This window comes from Harpia harpyja, chromosome 16 (assembly GCF_026419915.1).
Source record: "Harpia harpyja isolate bHarHar1 chromosome 16, bHarHar1 primary haplotype, whole genome shotgun sequence".
In the NCBI taxonomy this organism is placed as follows: domain Eukaryota; kingdom Metazoa; phylum Chordata; class Aves; order Accipitriformes; family Accipitridae; genus Harpia; species Harpia harpyja.
In genome coordinates, this window is record NC_068955.1 from 33,198,013 (window position 1) to 33,216,930 (window position 18,918).

The following is an 18,918-nucleotide window of genomic DNA, read 5'->3' on the forward strand; positions in this document are numbered from 1 at the left end:
ATGGCTCAGGCATTGCTGCTCGGCATGTAGAGCAAGCACAAAACAGAGGCAGACTTTGGCCAGGCCGATGCAGAGGCATTTCTGAAAACTGAGGCTTGTAGAGAACTGCAGCAGGCTAGTTGCGTGTCCAGTCATTAATCTGGATACTCATCCGTTGTTCTGTTTCAACGAGCCAAGCAACTGTTGTTTCACTGACACGTCTTTCCAGCTGTCTGTTGAATTGGGGAACCCAAAACATAACACTACCAACTGCTAGGAAGAAAATTAACTCTATCCTAGCTGAAACCAGGACAGGTGGAAACACCTACTGCTGCTCCAGCATGTCTGTACGTGGACTAGCCAGTACGTCCTGCTCCAAATTACTCTGCCTTTGCCTGTCTGCAGTGTTTGTTGTTGCACTGGTTTGTTTTCCCCAAAGGACAAAAAGTCCTTGAGCTGCTCAGAAGAGCCACTCCTCGAGGACACAAAGCCCGTGGGTTTGTTCCCTGGTGCTCGCTCTCCTTGCCACGCACGAGGGACCTTTTCTGGGAACAGCAACAAACCACCGCGACCGGCCACCAGCTCCCACGTCCAGTCTAAAGCAAAGTGCACACTAGGTCCAAAAGCAAAACCCATCTCTTGGGGTCCTTCAGTTAAGAGACTCTCATTTGTAAAGCTATCTTATCCGAGACCCCGGTAGGAGCATCTGCCAGGGTGGAGCAGGTATTGAATCGAGAAGCCTTGCAGGACATAATGCTGGAGCTCTTCTTCTTACGGCAGAAGTAGCTGCTGAGGTGGAACCAGAACTTGTTGTGGAGGGAGGCATAGATGAACGGGTTGTAGCAGGCAGAGCTCATGGCAATCAGGTGGCACGAGACCTGGATGACGTTGACGTACCTCTTGTCCAGGATAGCGAACTCCTCGTCCATGTCTCTGATGAAGTTCACCACCTGGAGGGGCAGCCAGCAGATAGCAAAGCACACGACCGAGACGGTGAGCACCCGGAAGGTCTTCTGCTTCGTTTTGGTCCATTTGTCTTGGCAGGGATAGGCAGCGCCCGGGACGTTCCTCCTCCGCAGGTGGTAGGTGATGGCACAGAAGGAGACCGATACCGCCAAAAGCGGGAGCATGTAGGACAAGAGGAGCATCAAGCACGAGTACAGCAGCCGCTCTCTCTCTTCGTGCTTCCAAAACTCTTCACAGATGATCATGTCGTGGCCGATGGTGTTGAGATCCAAGTAGTGGGTGTGCAGCGACGTGGGAACAGAGGCCATGATGGAGAGTAACCAAATGGAAGCCACGAGGCAGACGCAGGACCTGCGGCTTATCCTTCTGCGAATAGGGTACGCCACCACCACGTACCGGTCGATGGCGATGGCGGTGAGGGACAGCACCGAGACGAAGACGGTGGCGGCCTGCATCAAGGTGACGAAGTAGCACATGAACATCCCGAAGAGCCAGCCCCGCACCTCGAAGGCGTAGGAGACGGTGAGGGGGACGCAGGCGAGGCACATGATGAAGTCGGCCGCCGCCAGGTTCCCGATCAGGAAATTGGTGGTGCAGTGCAGCTTCTTGGTGAGAGCGATGAGGAGGATGAGGAAGAGGTTCCCCGTGCACGCCACTGCCACCAGCGTGGCGTAGAGCGGGATGAAGAGGGGCTTCAGCTCCAGGAGGAGGTCCAGGCCGGTGAAGAGAGCGGCTGAGCCGTTCTGCCAGGAGTCGTTGGGCAGCTGACCGGGAGCCATGCTACCGGTGCCGCTTCTCCACACCTTGAAGTCAAACTGAGACGAGACCGTCAGCCCTGAAGGGGAAGGAAATGCACTTTGGTTTTACTTCTGGGCAGAAGAACCCGTCCCCAGCGTCCAGGTTCTCTGGCAGAGCCCCGCAGTGGCACGCCTGCTGACTTAAAAGACGCTGTGACTTTTTAAGAGGGAACGTGCCCCGTGGCAGCCACTGCAGAGCTTCGGTACGGAGAAAATGGGGAACCTGGCTACAAAATGGTTAACCAGCCGGGCACAGATCTGCCAGTTTGGAGCAGCGAGGACAGGGAAAGCAGCTCGGGATGCCTCATGGATGGTAACCTGGGAGCTGTGCTGACATAAAGCAGAAATCAAAGGCACGCCTGCATTTTTTCCTTTTCATCGTTCCCCCCCCAACTCCATCCCACCCTGCCAGCCCTGCCGCTGCCCTCCAGCCCCCCGGCTCACCAGAAGGGTCTTCTCCACCTCCCATCCCTCTCCGTCCCAGCCCACCCCACCATTCCCCTGTCCCATGGGGTTATTTTACCCCCTTGGTTATTCCTCCCCCACCCACGGAGCTGGGCTTCTCCGGGCCCAGGTGGATTTCTCCAGCCATCCCTCGCAGCGACCGCGATGCCAGGGAGCGTGTGGGTCCCCGCACGTCCCCAAAACTACTTACGGCAGCACAAGGAGGGGGGATGTCAAATGTATTCTAGCAGAAAGTGGAAGGAAACGAAGGATTACGCTCCAGGACCCTCCTCTTGGACCCCACGCTGTCAAATTTATCGCTTCATCCCCCTCGGCGGGACCTGGATGTTCTTCTTCCGCCCAGCGGAGAGTCAAAGCAGCATTAATTAAGTAGCCCCCGTAATTAACTGAGAGATATTACCGTTTTCTACTTCAGAGCTGCACACGCAGAGTGCCCGCTGCGAGGAACGCAGCTCCGGGTCCCTGCCCGGGGCGGGAATACGAAATCCGGACCGGAGAAGCCAATACGGTCCTTAATGTGAGGAAGAAATATTCAGCTTCGTTCCCTTACGGGGGGGTCGAGCAGACCCTTCTGCGCATCGCCGGGGTCCTGCCGCCAGCCCCGGCTCCGTCCTGGGGGTCCGGCTGGGACCGAGCCCAGGGACTCGCTGGGCCGGGGGTCCCGGAGCGGACTTACCTGCCCGGGGAGGGGCCCGGGGGGGGCCCGGGGGGGCTCCCGGCCTCGCCGGTGTTCCCGGGAAGACGACGAAGAGCGTTTCGTTGGCAGGGTGTTTTTCACCACCGGCGGCCGCGGTGCTCGCTTACATCTGCCTTCGCTCGGGGGGGTGTTGCTTTGTTGTTTGTTTGGGGGGGCTTGCGGGGGTTGATTTTTTTTTTTTTTTTTTTTTTTTGGCCCCGATGCCTGAGCTTTTCAGCCCGGGAGGAACAGGACGTTCCCACCCGCGGTGCTCGCTATTCCAGGTATTGCCGGGACGCGCACATCCCACCCCATCGTTTCGCAGCCGCGGCTCCCCCCCCCCGCCCCCGCCTCCAGCCCGGCGGGAGCCCCGGTGCCTTCGGGGGAGGGCAGCGCTGCGCCAGGCGGGGGGGGTCCTGGGTGTGTGTGTGGGGGGGCTCCGAGGAGCACCCGCCCGCCCTCGGGGCCAGCTCCGAGGGGGACCCCCCCGGCAGGGAGGGGAGGGGAACGGACCGGGGCGGGCGGGCGCAGGGACCGCGCGGAGCTCCCGGGCGCCGGCAGCGGCCGCCCCGTCGGGGGGTCCCGGCCGGGGGAGCGGGGGGGGGGGGGCAGCGTGGGGTGAGGGGGGGCGAGGGCAGCCGTGGGGTGGTGGCAGCCGTGGGGCGAGGGAGTGGGGGGCGAGGGAGTGGGGGGCGAGGGAACGGGGGGCGAGGGAACGGGGGGCGAGGGAACGGGGGTGAGGGAATGGGGGGTGAGGGAATGGGGAGAAAGGGAATGGGGGGCGAGGGAACGGGGGTGAGGGAATGGGGGGTGAGGGAACGGGGGTGAGGGAATGGGGGGTGAGGGAATGGGGAGAAAGGGAACGGGGGGCGAGGGAACGGGGGTGAGGGAACGGGGGGCGAGGGAACGGGGGTGAGGGAATGGGGAGAAAGGGAACGGGGGGCGAGGGAACGGGGGTGAGGGAATGGGGGGTGAGGGAATGGGGAGAAAGGGAATGGGGGGCGAGGGAACGGGGGTGAGGGAATGGGGAGAAAGGGAACGGGGGGCGAGGGAACGGGGGTGAGGGAACGGGGGGCGAGGGAATGGGGGGCGAGGGCAGCCCCACCACGGGGTGGGGGCAGCCGTGGGGTACGGGCAGCTGTGGGGGTGCAGGCAGCCGTGGGGTGAGGGTGGTCCGGCCGTCGGGGGCCACCAGCCAGCTGTGGTGCGGGGCACGGGCGTGGGGCAGAGCCTGTGCCCCACGGAGCTGAACCCCGTGTCCGCACCAGCACCGGCCTCTCCCCAAAACCGAGCGGCTCCAGCCCGACGAGCCAGCAAGGGCCAGGCACGGAGGCGGCGAGAGCGAGGGGCCGTGGGGAATAAAAATGCCATTTTGCATTTTATTTCCTGGGGGAGAAGAAAAAAAAAAACCAAGCCAGGCCAGGGTCCCAGCCTGCCGGGAGCAGCGCTGGCACGGCCGACCCGAAAGGCGCTGGGTGCTCCCCGTGTCCATCCGACCCCCCGGGCCCTGCTTTCCACCGATGGGAAATTAAGCAGAATTGCCCCAAATGGAAATGGGAGCCAGGGCCAGCCATCATGCGTCTGTTTTTCTCTCCACCAAACCACCAGCTTTTCCCATTTTCCCAGGAATACCTTGGGCCATCTTTTATCGCAGATGCACTCAAGAACCTCAGTGCTTGCAGGATTGGCACGGAGGCACATCAGAAATAAGTGACCTTTTCAATCAACAGGCATTTATCTTCAAGGTAACATCAATATTGACAATTTCAAGAGCTTGGGAAAAAAGCTTCGGCTCTAAAATGCTCTTTGCACAGACGCTTGAAAAAGCTTCTGCAACACATGTTGAGTGTTTAGGGACACACAAGAATTGGGATTAGATTTTTATTTCTTGACTATTCCCTCCTTTGTGTGTTTACAAATAATGTAAGTGTCTTTAAAACCAAATAAAACCAATCTCTCCATATGCTGTTTGCTCTCAGAATGAAGCTGTTAAGATTTCAAAAGGCAGGAGTAAGTTTCTTCTATTGATTTCCACCCATGTTCACTCCCTTTGGGTTGCAAGTCTCAGTTCTGAAAAGAGCTGGCTGTACGGGCTCAGGACATCATCCAGCCATGATCAAAGGGGTTTTTCACAAAAAAAAAAAAAAAAAAGTATTTTTGGATTTAGGGCAAGCATGATCCATATGGCTGAAGTCACTAAAACTATTCCTCTCTTAAATTCAGTGTATGTCTGAGTGATGTGTTATACCCAGTTGAGCCCAGGTCAGCTGTATGGGCAGAGCCTCAGGGGGTGGTTGGAGTTATTTTAACAAGCTTTCTCCTTTTTATCAGAGATGTTACATGCAGTCGGGGCTGTAGGAGCAGGTCTTTAAACCAGGTTTAAGGTCAGGCAGCTCCGACAATGCCCATGCAGAGCCTGGGCTATTGCTCTGCTAAAATAGTGCGATTAAACCCAGTGGAGCCGCTGGGGCAGCATGGCAGGCTTCAGCTGTGCCTAAAGCAGGCAAAGGTGCTTCAGGAGGTGAAACTAATTCCCCAATTAGATATAAAAGGTCATGGCAGGCCTTTTCTGTAAGGGATTGTTGGTGTTCAGTAGTTCTTTTTGCTCTGTTCTCTTGCTGGTGGAGCTGAAGCAATTTGCTAAACTTAGTGATTTAAGTGCTTCACAGAACTTGGAAAAAAAAAAAAAATTATAGCAGGGGAAAAAAACTAAGCCAGGTTTGTTCTGCTAGTTGCAAGAGGGAAGAGCTGCCTTTGGTGGTGAGGGGGCTTCCATCTCCTCGGTGTTACGGTATAAAGGTGCTTTTGTCCCCGTGGAAGAGCTTGATAATGCCAGTCCTGCACCTCCTGCCCCTGCACAGGGCAGAGGAGCAAGAAGGGGTTACCCAAAAATGTAAGTACCAAACAGTGGAGCTGCCGATCTGCCTGTCCTTCTCCTGGGAGCGCCCACCTGAAGGTGAGCTGGGGAGCATGGAGGGGAAAAAACCATGAACCTTTTTCCCCCCAGCCTCCTCAGTGGCTTTGCGGCTACGTAAGCATGCTGGTGGCATTGCCCACCCTCGGGCTTTTGCTCAGGATTTTTCCCTGTGGGTACGTTCCCGATCTGTCGTATGATGGCAGAGGTGGTGTGCCCCGTGGGGTGGCTGCAGCAGAGCAGGTGGGAGGGGGTGGCTGGAAGAGTGGCTCTGTCTTTTGTAAGGCTGAAAGCTTGAAATAAGAGGGGGAATAAAATAAAAGCGTGGCTGGAGTCATCCTCACGCAATACAGCAATAACCACAAAGCTCTTGGTAACCGTGAGCTGTTAAGGCTTCACTGGAGAGGTATCAGGTCACTGGTCGGGTACCCAGCTGATGCCCAACGAGTTCAGGTAATTAAATGAGCAGGAAAAGAGCGACGGCCCCAGCGAGCTGGGGCTGGAGGGCGAGAAGGCAGTGTAACCAAGAGCCAGGCGTGAGCACCTACCAGCCCTTCTACCCGCTCTCTTCTTCGCCTTACAAAGACCCAGGGCAGTGTGTTGGAAATCTGTTTATTTTCTGCCAAAATCGCATGTTTATAGGGGAGATGTCGTTGCATAAAGGGATTTCAGGGAATGCCTTTTTTTTGCCTGAAGTTGCTCAGGGCTGTTCCCCGTCACCCTTAAATGTGTGTCTGTGAGCTGGGGCTTTGCTCTCCTGCGGTGCAGCTGGTTAAGGGCGGCCGTGGGCTTTTCTGCCAGGGCGGGGATGAGGGATGCGATTCATAAAACGTACGGAGATCAAGGGAGCGAGCAGTGCTGCTCCCGCCAGCGTGATCGGCAGCGGTGCAGGGTCACAAATCGCTTTTCCTGTGCGGGAGGCTGACATGTCAGGGTGACTTGTGATGGTGCTGCTATTTGCAGGTCACATTTTTCCTTCTGTAGGATCCGCTCGGAGCGCGCGCGAGCTGCGGTTTCTCTCCGATCCTCTCTCCCACCCCTCTGGCCACCTTTCTTGCAACCTCTGCTGCATCAGAGCTGCTTTTTCCGCTCCGATTTTTTCCTTTCGCAAATGATTTCCAGCTTATTTCAAGTTGGTGAACTGCCACATGATCAATTGATACGCAGATAAGGATTTTTAGAAGCAGGGGCTCGGGAGAAATTAGCCTTAATTGGGCATTTATTACTGTAACACAGTTGTGTCGTGTGATTAAGAAGAGGAACCGAGTGTTGCTTCGATATTGATTTCAGTGGCAAGACAATGTTAATAATGTATGACTCCTAACGAGATTTGAGTGGCAAACAATAATATCAGTGTCCAGTGACTACAGTAATTACTTGGTTTCCATTACATTATGCAAGAGTGTTATGACAAGCTTGGTAGTAACGAGAGCTGAAATCAACCCCGGGCATAATTACCCTGTTGACCTGAGCAATGGGCAGATCGGGACCGATTAAAGGCTTTGTGCCCCTTGGTTTGTTGTTCAGTGTGGAGGGAGCCCACGGCAATCAAGCTATGGCAAAACCTTTTCTTTTCTGGGCCAAAAATGCTCTGCAGGCAGCGGAGGGGCCGTTCGTTAGGCAGGCGCAAACCTCCTCTCTCCCAGCTCCGTCAGGGCAGCGATTCTGGCTGTGCCCGGGTCCCGCACCGGGTGGTTTGCATCCGCAGACTCAGCCCTAGCAGCAAACTTGGCGTGTCGTTTTCTGGGTCGTAATGGAATTTTCGTGACTCCCCAGGTTCAAGCGCCTTCAATTTGCCTCGGGAATGGCAGGAAGAATTGGCCGGGGGTTTGTGGTTGTGGCTTCTGCGTAGGACTTGGATCCTAGTCCCAGCTGGACAGGGAAAGGGTTGATCTTGGAGATATCCCAAAGCAAATAAAGACTAAAAACAAAGCTGAAAATGTTTGGAAGGGCAAGGGAGGGGGGAAAGGTTCCCTGGCCAGCCCCTGCAGCTGAATTCCCTGTGGACTCTCTGATGGTCTTGGGCCATTTACTGTAGGGCAGCGGATTGTGAAGGCACTGGGAGGGCAACAAGCATCCAGAAATCCACCCCAGGTTTGCTAAGTTTGTCCTGGAAAAAAAATAAGCAGCCGCTTTCTCCTGACCACAAACACCGTCTTTCAGCTAAAATACTGTTATGAAGTTTTTATTAGAAGTGTCAGGACAACCATTGCAATTTTAAAGCTCTCGGCTCTTCAGAAATATGCTGTCATGAAACAGCTTTGGAGCACTTATTGCCCCTCGTGAAAAGCCTGGGGCTTTGTAATTTTTATCTTTTCTTTTTTCTTTCTCCTGTTGAAGGAAGAACAAATCTTTGCTTCTCCACAGGCATCGCTTTGAAGTCAGATGTATTAATTACTGTATGCCCCATAATAAGGGAGTGTGTTGTAACAGGGTTGCTTGTTATTTAACGTGGCCGGGGTACTTGGCTGCCAGATCCAAAGCAGGTCGTTGCCCATCTGCTCCATTTTCCTTAGAAGCCTCTGATTCCACGTGCAGGATCTTTTCCTTCACAGCCTACTTAAATAAGGGAAAAATAAAAATAATCATCAACTGGAATTTTTTTGGTAACAGGAATGGAAATTGTCAGACCAGTCCTGGGAGAAGTTTGGCAAAACTCTGACTTTTGGTGAGAGAAAGCTGTTAATTTGTCTCAATCTGATGAGAGTGGGTCAGTGTTATTAAAGCTGGCTGAGAGCTGACTTCAGGGGCGAGCACTCATCCCCGCCAAATAATCAGCAGGAAGAAAATCATCTTTGTCTCCTTATCACAGTCTGGCTGAGACCCACTGTTAATTTTAAACAGCAGAACAATCAGATAAGGAAAGCAAAAGGCTCTTAAAAGATCATTTGAGATGAGAGATGGGAGTTTGAACATGACAGCAGAATAATGAATCGCGGGGTGGCTGGGACAGGGTACGTCCAGCCCGAGGCTTCATCCAGCTCCAGACACACCGTGGCCAGGGCAACCCGGCAGCAGTGCTGGGAGCTTTTCCCTCTGCGTGTGCTTATCCTGGAAAAAACTTTTCTGACCTTTCTTTAGTGCTTCCAGAGACCCAGTAGGGTAAGTCACTCTTATTCCAAAGCTCGTATTGCCCCGCACCAGAAGTTTCTGTCTCTGAATGGAAACAAGCAAGGGATTCGAAAGCTGCAGCCCGCCCTGCTGGTCCCCAATCCGGGATCTGGCGATGCTTCTTGAAGCATCAGTGCTTGAGGCATCTGCTATGGCATCCCGGTGTCCATCCTACCCCGTACAGATGATGACCAGGAATCAGAGCCTGCTGTGATTTCGTCCTTTTCTTTGTGTGTTGGTCACCAGGTTGGCTTTTAGAAATAACCGCAGGTTCCAGCACCTGCAACACATCTCCAGAGAGCAGCGGGCGCGGGACCCCCCAAAGCTGCTCCTGAAAATGTCAGTCCTCTTCACCTTTCCTGCAAAATGGCAGTCGCAGCGCAGACCTTTCTCCCGCAGCAGGTTGCAGTTTTTCCTAACCCGAGATCCTAGAGAGCCTGTCAATTAAAAAGCAGGACAGAATATTCTCAGCATCATTATCCGGTGCTGCCAGCTCACGCTTCAATCGGATTGATTTTGTCGGTTCAAGTACATGGCAAGCAATCTTTTTGTGCCCTGTATGGGCGCGGGGAGGATCAGACTGCCATGAGCGCATTTATCAGTGTCTGTCAAGTGCGGATAAACGGAGCCGACCCTGATGCGTGCGGTCGTGCCACTGGAGGCAGCTGCCCGTGCTCATTTTCCCACAGATACATGTGAATCCTAGCAATGGGCTAAATTTGTGCACCAGCTTGTACTTGATGGGTATGGTTAATGAATGTTTATGGCCAATTATATTCCACAGAGACACTAACCAGCCTCAGCCATTGCCTGATTATTTTTTTTCTCTTAGTCCCTAACTGTTTTAGGTGTTGCTTTCAACAAAAAGGTGCTGTGAGGCACCTGTTCTCCAGCCCCCTTTCCCTCCTCCCATGCCTCTCCTTGCTGCTCGACCTGCTCCATTAGCCCAGCCGTTGTTTTGGGGGGCAATATCCACAGCAATGGCCCTCATGTTTCTCTGATGAGGCAGCAGTCGGATTGTCTTAGATTTCACTTTATTCTGCCTTATCTTGAAAACAAATTGCTGGCAGCTTGATGGTGGTGATGTGTTACAATACCTCTGTGATCTGTCTCTCTGGGAAGTTTAAGGGGTAGAGAAATGCTGTTTCATGCAGAGAAAAGGCTAAAGTGTTGTCTTTAAAAGGTACAAACCAGAGGGGGGCTAACATGTCCTTTGTGATTACTAGTTTCTCACACCTGAAAAATCATCTTCCATATTTGATAGCAGGTCTTTGCTTGTGCATAACAATCTAGACACGATGCTTTCAGACACTGCTACTGTGGACCCACCCGCACCTACTGATAGTTTGCTTTTTCTCTATTGCTATGCTGCTATCAAGGGCTCGTCTTTTTGTTTGGATTGGCACAACTCCTGGCATGTGAATTAGTTCCACCTATAGGAAGGCTGGTGTTGCTGTATAAGCGAAAAAAAAAAATCCCTAGTGAAAATGCTGCTTGTACCAGCAAGAGTTTGTTTGATAGGAGCTAAACAGTTTGCTTTTCCTAGAATAAACCATAATAGCTTAAAGTCCTTGCGCAACACCACTGCCCAGATGCATCGCGCTTTTTCACATATTCACGGTTTAGGCGATCTTGTAAAGAAGTTCTTAAGGGTCTTAACAGAGGAGTTCTTGCTGTCCTTAAGGTGATTTAAGTATAGGCCCATCCCAAGTCTGCTTTTTTCTGGGAAGCAGAAACGGATGGACCACGTGAAAGCTCCCAGCTTGTTCTTCTGAACCACCTCTGTACTGCAGTGCCTTCACTAGATGATGTCCCTTTCCTTGAGCAATGGAGGGTTAGACTACTCAAGTGTAAGTGTTTCTATATGGTAAAAGTGTGGTTAGGTTAAAACTAGATAAAAAATAGCCTGTGTGTTTATAAAATAGCTTTTTTTTTTTTTAATCTTTTCCTTGTTCTTATGCGGATAGATCAGGTCTTTGAGTCCTACTGTTTACATCCCAGTCAAGTCAGACAGCCTTTGGAGCAAGCCTGCAAATTGATAGGGCTGGATCTATTGCTTGATCTAAAGGCAGTCTCCAATTAAATGCCAATCTATAAGCGCTTTGGCAGGTTTAATTCTCTGCTGAAAAGATGATGCTGCAGTGCTTCAGGACCTAATTTACTGTCTTGTGCTGACATTACCAATCAACAGCCACAAACAGAGGAAACTGGTATTTCTTCCCAACTTGTGTCCAGCATGACAACTGAGCAAAACCACGCTATGCTGTCCTGCACTCCTTCGGCTTTCTTGGCTGTACCAGAGCCGGTAGAGCTGACGTTACACCACTGGAAGCCAACCGACCCTTTGACAACACGAGGTGCTGCTCGGAGCAGGAGCTGGTATGCCCGGCGGGGATGGAGACTCCCTGACAGAACTGGATGTGGCTGTTCGCGAGGGTCGCTTCAATTACCCATTGAAGTGACCAGCACTAGTTCTTTTCTCCTCCTCCCTCACAAAGCGTTTGACCTTCTGGCCTCCATCCTCCTTGGTATTGATTTGTTCTGGTCTTTTTTTATTTTTTCTTTATTTTTTTTTTTACTGAGAGTCCCTGGGTCCGATGAAAACAATCAGTGCGTGCTCTCCATGCGCAGCCGTAGGACTTACTCCCTGCCATCCTGGCAGAGCGTGCTTTACAAACGCAAAGGGGCGAAAGAGCTGGTCTTCCCTGCTGGGTTTGAACAGCTCCTCCTGCACAAAAAGCTACTCAGAGTAGCTGCTATTTTGGAGAAATCAAGGCAGATGACCTTCCTGTTCTTCAGTCATCTGTACAGAAAAATACATGTAACTACCCAGCAAAGGACCTGTGTATGTCTTGTCAGAGTATCAATGCAAATTCAAAGACCTTGGCTAATTCTTTATTTGGACAACAGTTCTTCCCCAGGCCCTTTCCTTGGGCTTCTGAGCTATTTTTAAAAATGAAATAGTGAGAGCTACTCTCTCTCTAAGGTCCCTTCTCTAGAGGAAATGCTAGGTTATGTGGTCCTGGAACCATAAGTGTTTTACTACAGTTATTCTGAATACATTTCTTTCTCAGATTGCTTTAACAGGAATAGACAAAATAACATAAAGCATTTTCACAGTCATTGCCAATCACAAGAAGGAAATGTATTGACTATGAAATAGCCTGGATACAGACAGAGAAATTGCATCTTTCTCTCTTTGTATGTACCATTCTGGTAAATACTCGGAAGCATCTTTGTTATAGCTTGACATCACAGGTGAGAGATACTTACAGCTCTGTATCTGTAGAGGAAAGCAGACTTATTTTTGGAGATAAATAAAAGGGACATTCAAAAGATGACAAAAACCACCCTCCAACAAGGCACGAGACTTGCAAGTCTTGTATCACTGACATTCAGGTGATTCACCATATTTCTCAAGTCTTTAAAAAAAAAAAGTGTTTGTTCTAATGGATAATTGAGTGTGACTTTTCTGTGAACAGTGAGCCTGGGGTGGGGGGTTATGCTGATAATGCTGATCGTGGCAACAACCACTGAGTCATGACACTGAAGGAGAAGCACCAACAGAGTAACAGCTGTCAGTGAGTGAGATAATAGCACCATTTATAATTGTAGAGACAGGAAACAAGGACGGTCTATCAAGAAGCTTCTTTTAAAAATGTATTTTTTTACAGATACATAATGAACATGGTATGAGTCTCGTATGCATAAACAACTAGAACTGCCTGTACAATTTCAGTCTTAACAAGCTTTATCTGACAGAAGATGTATGCTGCTTCCCTCTATCGACCTTTAGTGTCAATGCCAAGACAGAAAGCACAGGCTAAAGAAGAATCTCTCACACAAGTACATGATTACAGTTTTTTTTGATTAGTAATAACCCTCTGCAGAGTTAAACGGGATGAAAAACATTTAAGTACTAGAACACATTTGAAGTCAGATAATTCTATGCAAGTCTGTGACGAAAACAAAGTTATCTGTAGCCTCCCTGGTTATCGCTCTTGGATTCCCAATACAGGATCTCATCTGACCCTCTTTTGGAGAGGCTGAAGGAGATAAAGAACGGGTACAAAATGACCAACAAGAGAAAAAAAAAAAATACTCCCCCTTCAGTCACATCTATAATAGAGAGTTTGGCCAATAAAGTGGGATATTGTAGGAGGGTATGTTACATAGAGAGGAATGTCAAATAGTTACAATGTCAACAATACCATCAATTTAATGATTGCAATGATAGCTTCCTTTAAGTTTCCAAATTCATGTAGGTGAGAAATATCTGTCTTCCTCCAGCCACAGCTCAGGGCCAACTCAGGCTTAAATAGTGAAGATCTATAGAAAACACCACAGTGGACTTTGCAGGAAAGAAAAATTAAATGCCCAATTGAGTAATAAAAAAGGTATAAGACAGGAAGAAAAACTGATTCAGTAGTTTTATCTGTTCTATTCTAGACTGTTAAGTTTTCTGATGCTTCTGAAGAACTGCTTTTTTTTAATACATCTCCTGATGAATTACAAACAATTCACATTCAGACTGGAATGATTAGGATGCTACAGGCTGGGAGAAGATCAAAGTAAGGTTTCAGTTCAGCATACGCTGTGTCACAGGCATTTTGCTCTTGTCCATAACAGATGCCAGTCACTATCTCTGGAGGTCCAGAGCTGGGGTTTTTTGTGTGTTGGGGTTGGTTTGGGTTTTTAAATGACTGATAATTAGCTCTTTTATCCCCCCCCCTGCCCCCCATTATTACTATTGTTGGGTACAACTTCATCAGGGCTCAGACAAGAGGCAGCTCTGTGGCACGGCTGGCATGTATCTCACTGCTCTGCAGCTGGAGGTTCTTCCTCAGTCTCCTGCTTCTCTGGCTGAGATTCTGGAGGGATTAGGTACTGTACCTCCTCAGTATTGATTGCCACTTTATCAGGTTGCAGCCATCGCTTTAGATGTTCTAGCGTGCTGAGGGAAAGCAAAGACACAAAGTGAAACGAGAGCAACAAAGCCTCACAGGAATGTATGAAAAAATGTGTCAGGAAAATCCTCCATATATACTTCTTGCACCTCTGTAGGTATTCCTGTTGCCACAGATAAGGTCTACCATGAGACTGATTGGTGTGGCAGAGGAGCAAGCAGAATCTTTCACTCTACAAAGACATTCTGCTGTAGTTGGGCTTTTTAAACTATGGTTAGAAAAGTTTTATGCTCCGATTTTTCTTGATGAAAAGAATCCTTAGCAGGTACATCAACCTTTATGCTCTTGAAGTACTGGTCTGTCCATAGCCAAAGACTACAATTCAATTTCCAGCTTTCTGGGCTAGAAGTAAAATACCTAGTGTTAAAACAAACACACACAACCCACAACTGCCTATTTGCGATGAAGATTAGGAAATATAGGGGGGAAGGGAGGGGAACAAAATGAAAATAGGAAGCACATATAAAAATGTGTGACTGTTAATAACACCAGAAGATTAAAGAAGAAAAAGGCAGTATGTGTAAATTCTAGAATGCTAACCATACTATGGATTCTATAGCTTTTTATAAAAATATACTAGCATAATTACAGCCTATCTCACAATAACTGGTCTGACCAGAACAGATCTACCTTGTCATTGTTTAAATGCTGGCTATAATCCTAAATGTTTAATATTATAATTCTTAAATGTATGCGTGTGTGCGTATGCTCATCTTCTAGAAGTGTGATTCAAGTTATTCAATACTGCCACAACAAAATTAACTTGCTCTTGCTCTTTTACAAGAGCAGAATTTCACTTAGTAATGTCCTTGAAATTATCTGTGTGCTTAAAAGTTAAGGCTTGTTTAATTACATTGATGGGTGAGAATCAAATACTTCAGCACCATTCGGGAGTGACTTCTAAGCTCACAGTCAAATTCTAGGGAGGAAAATTCTTTCATGGGTAACATCCTCATCCTTTAAAAAACAGTAGAGAGCACATATGTCTACAAAAGCTTGTTTTTAAATAGAAATCATATTAAAGTTAACTGGTCAAAGAAAGAATCTAAAAACTCCTTGTAAACATGGATTATTTTTCATACTTAAACTCCCAAACTAGCTTAAGTAGATTTTCTTCAAGGGAGAAAAATAATCTTCTTTCCAGATAGAAGCAATCATGGAAAATGTCAGCTCAGAAAGGAGAAATATGGAGAGCATTATAAGTGATTGGGATGTGAGATTACTAAAGAAAAGGACTCTCATCTTAATTCATACATCATCTGTAAAAGGGTAATGGGTGAGAGAGCAGAAGCATCGTAAGAGTGGCACGGAAGGGAGAGCCGCTCGGGAAATCTAATCTCAGGACTGGTACCAACCCTGTGAAGAACTTCAAATCCCACTTGTGTCTGAAGCAGTGCTTAAGTGGGCCCTTACAAGGATGTAGGAAATGGCCTGGGGTTCACTTTTAAAGCCAAGCCTTAAAAAAAACCAATCTGAGACACATTAGACATCCCCTCCTCCACTCCATTCCTTCCCTACCCCAAGTGTGACAAAGGAGATTATCAACTACATTCCAGTTGTTTCCACACTGGATCACTCCAGTCTGAGGGATGCAACAATCGGTGAACAGCATTGAAAGTTCAAACTCTACATGCTTCATGTGTTCCCCTCTAGTACGATGTAAATGGTCATTATCAAACTGTTTCATCAAGGCTGTGACAGCCTTACCAAGTTGCAATGAGATGTTATTTTTGTCCTAATGCCCTATCACAAGTCCTGACAAAACCTTATTTTAGTTTTTAAGAAATAAAGTCTGTTTGCCAACATGGTAAGTGGTAATCCCTTCTCATTGACTTGCTTATTACCTCTCATCAGAGTCATGTCCCTCTACATAAAATTCTGACTCAAACTTCTCCTGCAGGAACCTGTCCCAGCATTCCTTCTTAGCCTGGGAGAGAGTGCGCAGCATATCCTTGGAGGTCACCTCTTGAGACAAGCCTTTAATTCTCATCAGTCTTCTCTCTGTGAAGAGACAAAGGAGGGGTCTTGATTACCTTTACTATGTTTGTCTGAAAGGAAAAAAAAGACGTACCTGGACTTCTATATCAAAAAACTTAAATTAACTTTTCAAGACTAAGTCATATTTTAAGTCATTTTTCCCCCTGTATTTCAAGTCTGCATGACTGTATTTCTTGTATGTATACAAGATGATATTTCTTAGGTGATGCTTCTGAAGGAAATAAGGTTTATGCAGTCGGTCAACTCTGCCCATTTTTGAGTTTTAATAACTTTCACATTTACTGTTCAGTTTCCATGAAATCACCCAGGAGAGTTCAGATCTCACAGGCATTAAGTTCCCACAATTTCCATGCAAATTGGCATGGAATATAAATCGCACTAATTGTAGTGTGAATCCAAATAATGCCCAAGCTGAGGAAAAAAACGAATGCGAGTGCAACAGTACTATTAATTGGGTATCTCATAACAGAATGTGATATTGTGAGTTTCTCAGCCACCAGGGACGATGAAAAGCACCTCCTTACCAGGTGCAGGGTAATCGAACTACAATACACAAAGCTACAAGAAAGCAAATTTCATTAATTCCTCTGGTCACAAAATCTCATTATGATGGTTTCCCACTTAAATTGGGGCAGGTATTGACTTGTAATCACATTTTTTTACTGAAAAGCGTATCATCGTTAGTCAAATTGGGCTAGTTCACAAGACTGTGGCCCATCTGTTAAGTTTCCTGGAGGTTGTCTTGTGTCACAGAATTGAGCTGTCACCAAAAGTCTCTATACCTAGCAATTCAGAAGATTTGAATTATTGTCTCTGTCCAAACATCCAGCCAGGCTGATGCTATGATTTTGCAATCACTAATCCTGGCCAGGTACAAACACAGAACAGGTTTATTTCTGTTGACTTAGCCAGAATATACAAGAGAAACTTTGTGCTAGTGTTATGCTTTCACCCTGGCTATGAAAAAACAGACGCAGATCTAGTCTGAAGCCTGCTTGTAAAAGTTAATCCACTGGCATTTTCTGAACAAGTTGGAACTGCAGCAGGAATTAATACCAGAAGAGCAATTTATGTTTTGCTGCTGTGGCACCCCTGATCTGACGCTAAGAACTCTACTTCGTGTACTGTGAAATAATAGTTTAAAACAGCAACTAAGGCAAGATGGAAGCTCTAGCAGAAACAAAAGCTTATAAAGCCAATTCTGCCACCCATTCCTCCTGGCCCGTTTCTGTATGCGGCCTCCTACGCAAGCCAAGACAACTATGTGTGTGGCTGCACTGCAAACCAGGTTACAAACTGACCCAAGATAAAAGTAACTCCACAGGAGGGAAAGAAGTGGAAGAGCCATAAAGATGGAATATTTTGCTACAAGTGGAGGGAGTAGCGGTCCAACTGCTGGAGAGCAGGGGAACCGCAAAGCTTCCTCCTAACAGGCAACAGAAGCATCCGTCCTGGGGTTGAATGCTGTTGTACAATGAGGCCTCTGAAGGGAGTAGGAAATACTCAAAACAGGGTGACAAATTCCATGGCCTTAGAGCTAAAGACTGCAGCGCTTCGCTGTGCTAGGATGTTAACTCCGCTACTGGCAACCTCATCATCCCTCGTATCAAGTGTTTCTATCAGCTGTTACACTGTTCACAATCAATTTATGGCTTTGTAGATTATGCAGGAATTAAGAGAAGCAATCGCACAAAGATGATCTGCATGATCTGTCATCTTAAAATACAGATTCTAGCAGGCGTGATCTGGGAAAGCATCACAGCTTGCTTTCCCATACCTGTCCCCCTCCTCTCCAACCAGAAAACAGGTCAAAAAAAAATTTCACTTTTCTCTTTCCACTCAGAAGTGTCTCCAAAGGACAGACTCCATAAAAAGAATGAGACAAATACTGGTAACACAAAAACACATAGGCTCTGTAATGATTTCAGAATGCATTTCCCCTCCCCAGGTCAACGAGAGTGGAACTACACGCTCTTCAGAGAAGAAACAGCAGTGTCCCTACCCCGCTTATCTGGGGGGAAAACCCCAAATTCTTTGGTTTGTACTTGATAAAAAGTTCCTTTCTGTAGTATAGCTGAAGAAGCTATGACTGTGCCTCTCAGTTCCACTAATGCCCTTGCAGTAAATGAGTCGGATGCTCTATTAAATAGTTGCAAGACACCTTTCCAACCAGAGCTGTGAGCACCGTCACCTCAGCTGCATAAACAGAGCCACAGCTGTCATCAGGCACCTGAGCAAATGGAGAAATCAAAGCCTTACCAGACACTCACCTAGGGATGCTAAATACACCTCTGAATCATTCAGGGGTGCCCAGGGCTTCAGCTTTGTTTGGGAAGAGCCATCTGATCCACTGCCCTGGCTTCCTCCATCAGCGTAGGAATCCATGAAGGAGTCTGTAAAAGCATCGCTAGCGTCCTTCTGGTCGGGATGTGGCAGACACGAACAGATTTCAGCCCAGAGGTCTTCACTGGACCTGGTGACCACGGAGTCAACGCTCTCAATCATTCTCATCGTGAAGTCCTGAGGCGGAGGGAATAAATGATGAACACCGAGCGGAAAACCCTCTCTCCCAGGCCTCCCCCTGCCTACCCCCCTCTGCCCAAGTCACGTCACCAGACGTTTTAGGGACCTCTCATCCCACCGGGGAAGCGAGGTCTCCCTCCAGAGAGCGATGATAAACTCTGGGGTGTCGCATTTACACCCAGGGGCCCGGCGAGCCCCTCAGGGCCTGAGGGACCCCGCAGGCAGGCAGGCCGGCCGCCATCCCCCTGCCGGCACGGCGCTCCCTCCGCCCCTTCCCCCGCAGGCCCCTGTCACCACCGCTCCCCAGGGCCGCCCCAGCCTCTTCCCCGGGGATACGGAGGGGACGCCCCGGCCCCGGCCCCGGCCCCGGTCCCGGTCCCCACACCCGCCTGTGCCACAGCTGCCGCCGCCCGCACCGTAAACACGGGAAGCCGCAACGGCTTCTCATCGCGCGTCGATTGGCGTCCGGGTCTGACCAATCGCCGCGCTCCCCCGGCGGCGAGAGGTCGCCTATTAGCCCGC

General features: G+C 49.0%; 2 protein-coding genes across 6 annotated transcripts; both read right to left on the reverse strand.

The window, feature by feature from the left end:
• Positions 1 to 632: 632 nt before the first annotated feature.
• LOC128152967 (prolactin-releasing peptide receptor-like) lies at positions 633 to 1,724 on the reverse strand. Its single transcript, XM_052811752.1, has one exon. It carries the CDS (start codon positions 1,722 to 1,724, stop codon positions 633 to 635), a length of 1,092 nt encoding a protein of 363 aa, XP_052667712.1.
• Positions 1,725 to 12,540: 10,816 nt separating this feature from the next.
• Positions 12,541 to 18,901, reverse strand: CCDC32 (coiled-coil domain containing 32). Of its 5 annotated transcripts, none has more exons than XM_052810812.1 (4): positions 18,813 to 18,901; positions 18,144 to 18,393; positions 15,720 to 15,876; positions 12,541 to 13,862 (listed from the first exon to the last, which is right to left on the reverse strand). In XM_052810812.1, exons 2-4 carry the CDS (start codon positions 18,382 to 18,384, stop codon positions 13,724 to 13,726), a joined length of 537 nt encoding a protein of 178 aa, XP_052666772.1. In that variant the 5' UTR covers positions 18,385 to 18,393; positions 18,813 to 18,901; the 3' UTR covers positions 12,541 to 13,723. The 5 variants fall into 5 exon arrangements, with proteins under 5 accessions (XP_052666772.1, XP_052666771.1, XP_052666769.1 ...); XM_052810811.1 differs by having other exon boundaries at positions 18,786 to 18,846; XM_052810809.1 differs by lacking the exon at positions 18,813 to 18,901 and adding an exon at positions 18,782 to 18,799.
• Positions 18,902 to 18,918: the final 17 nt, after the last annotated feature.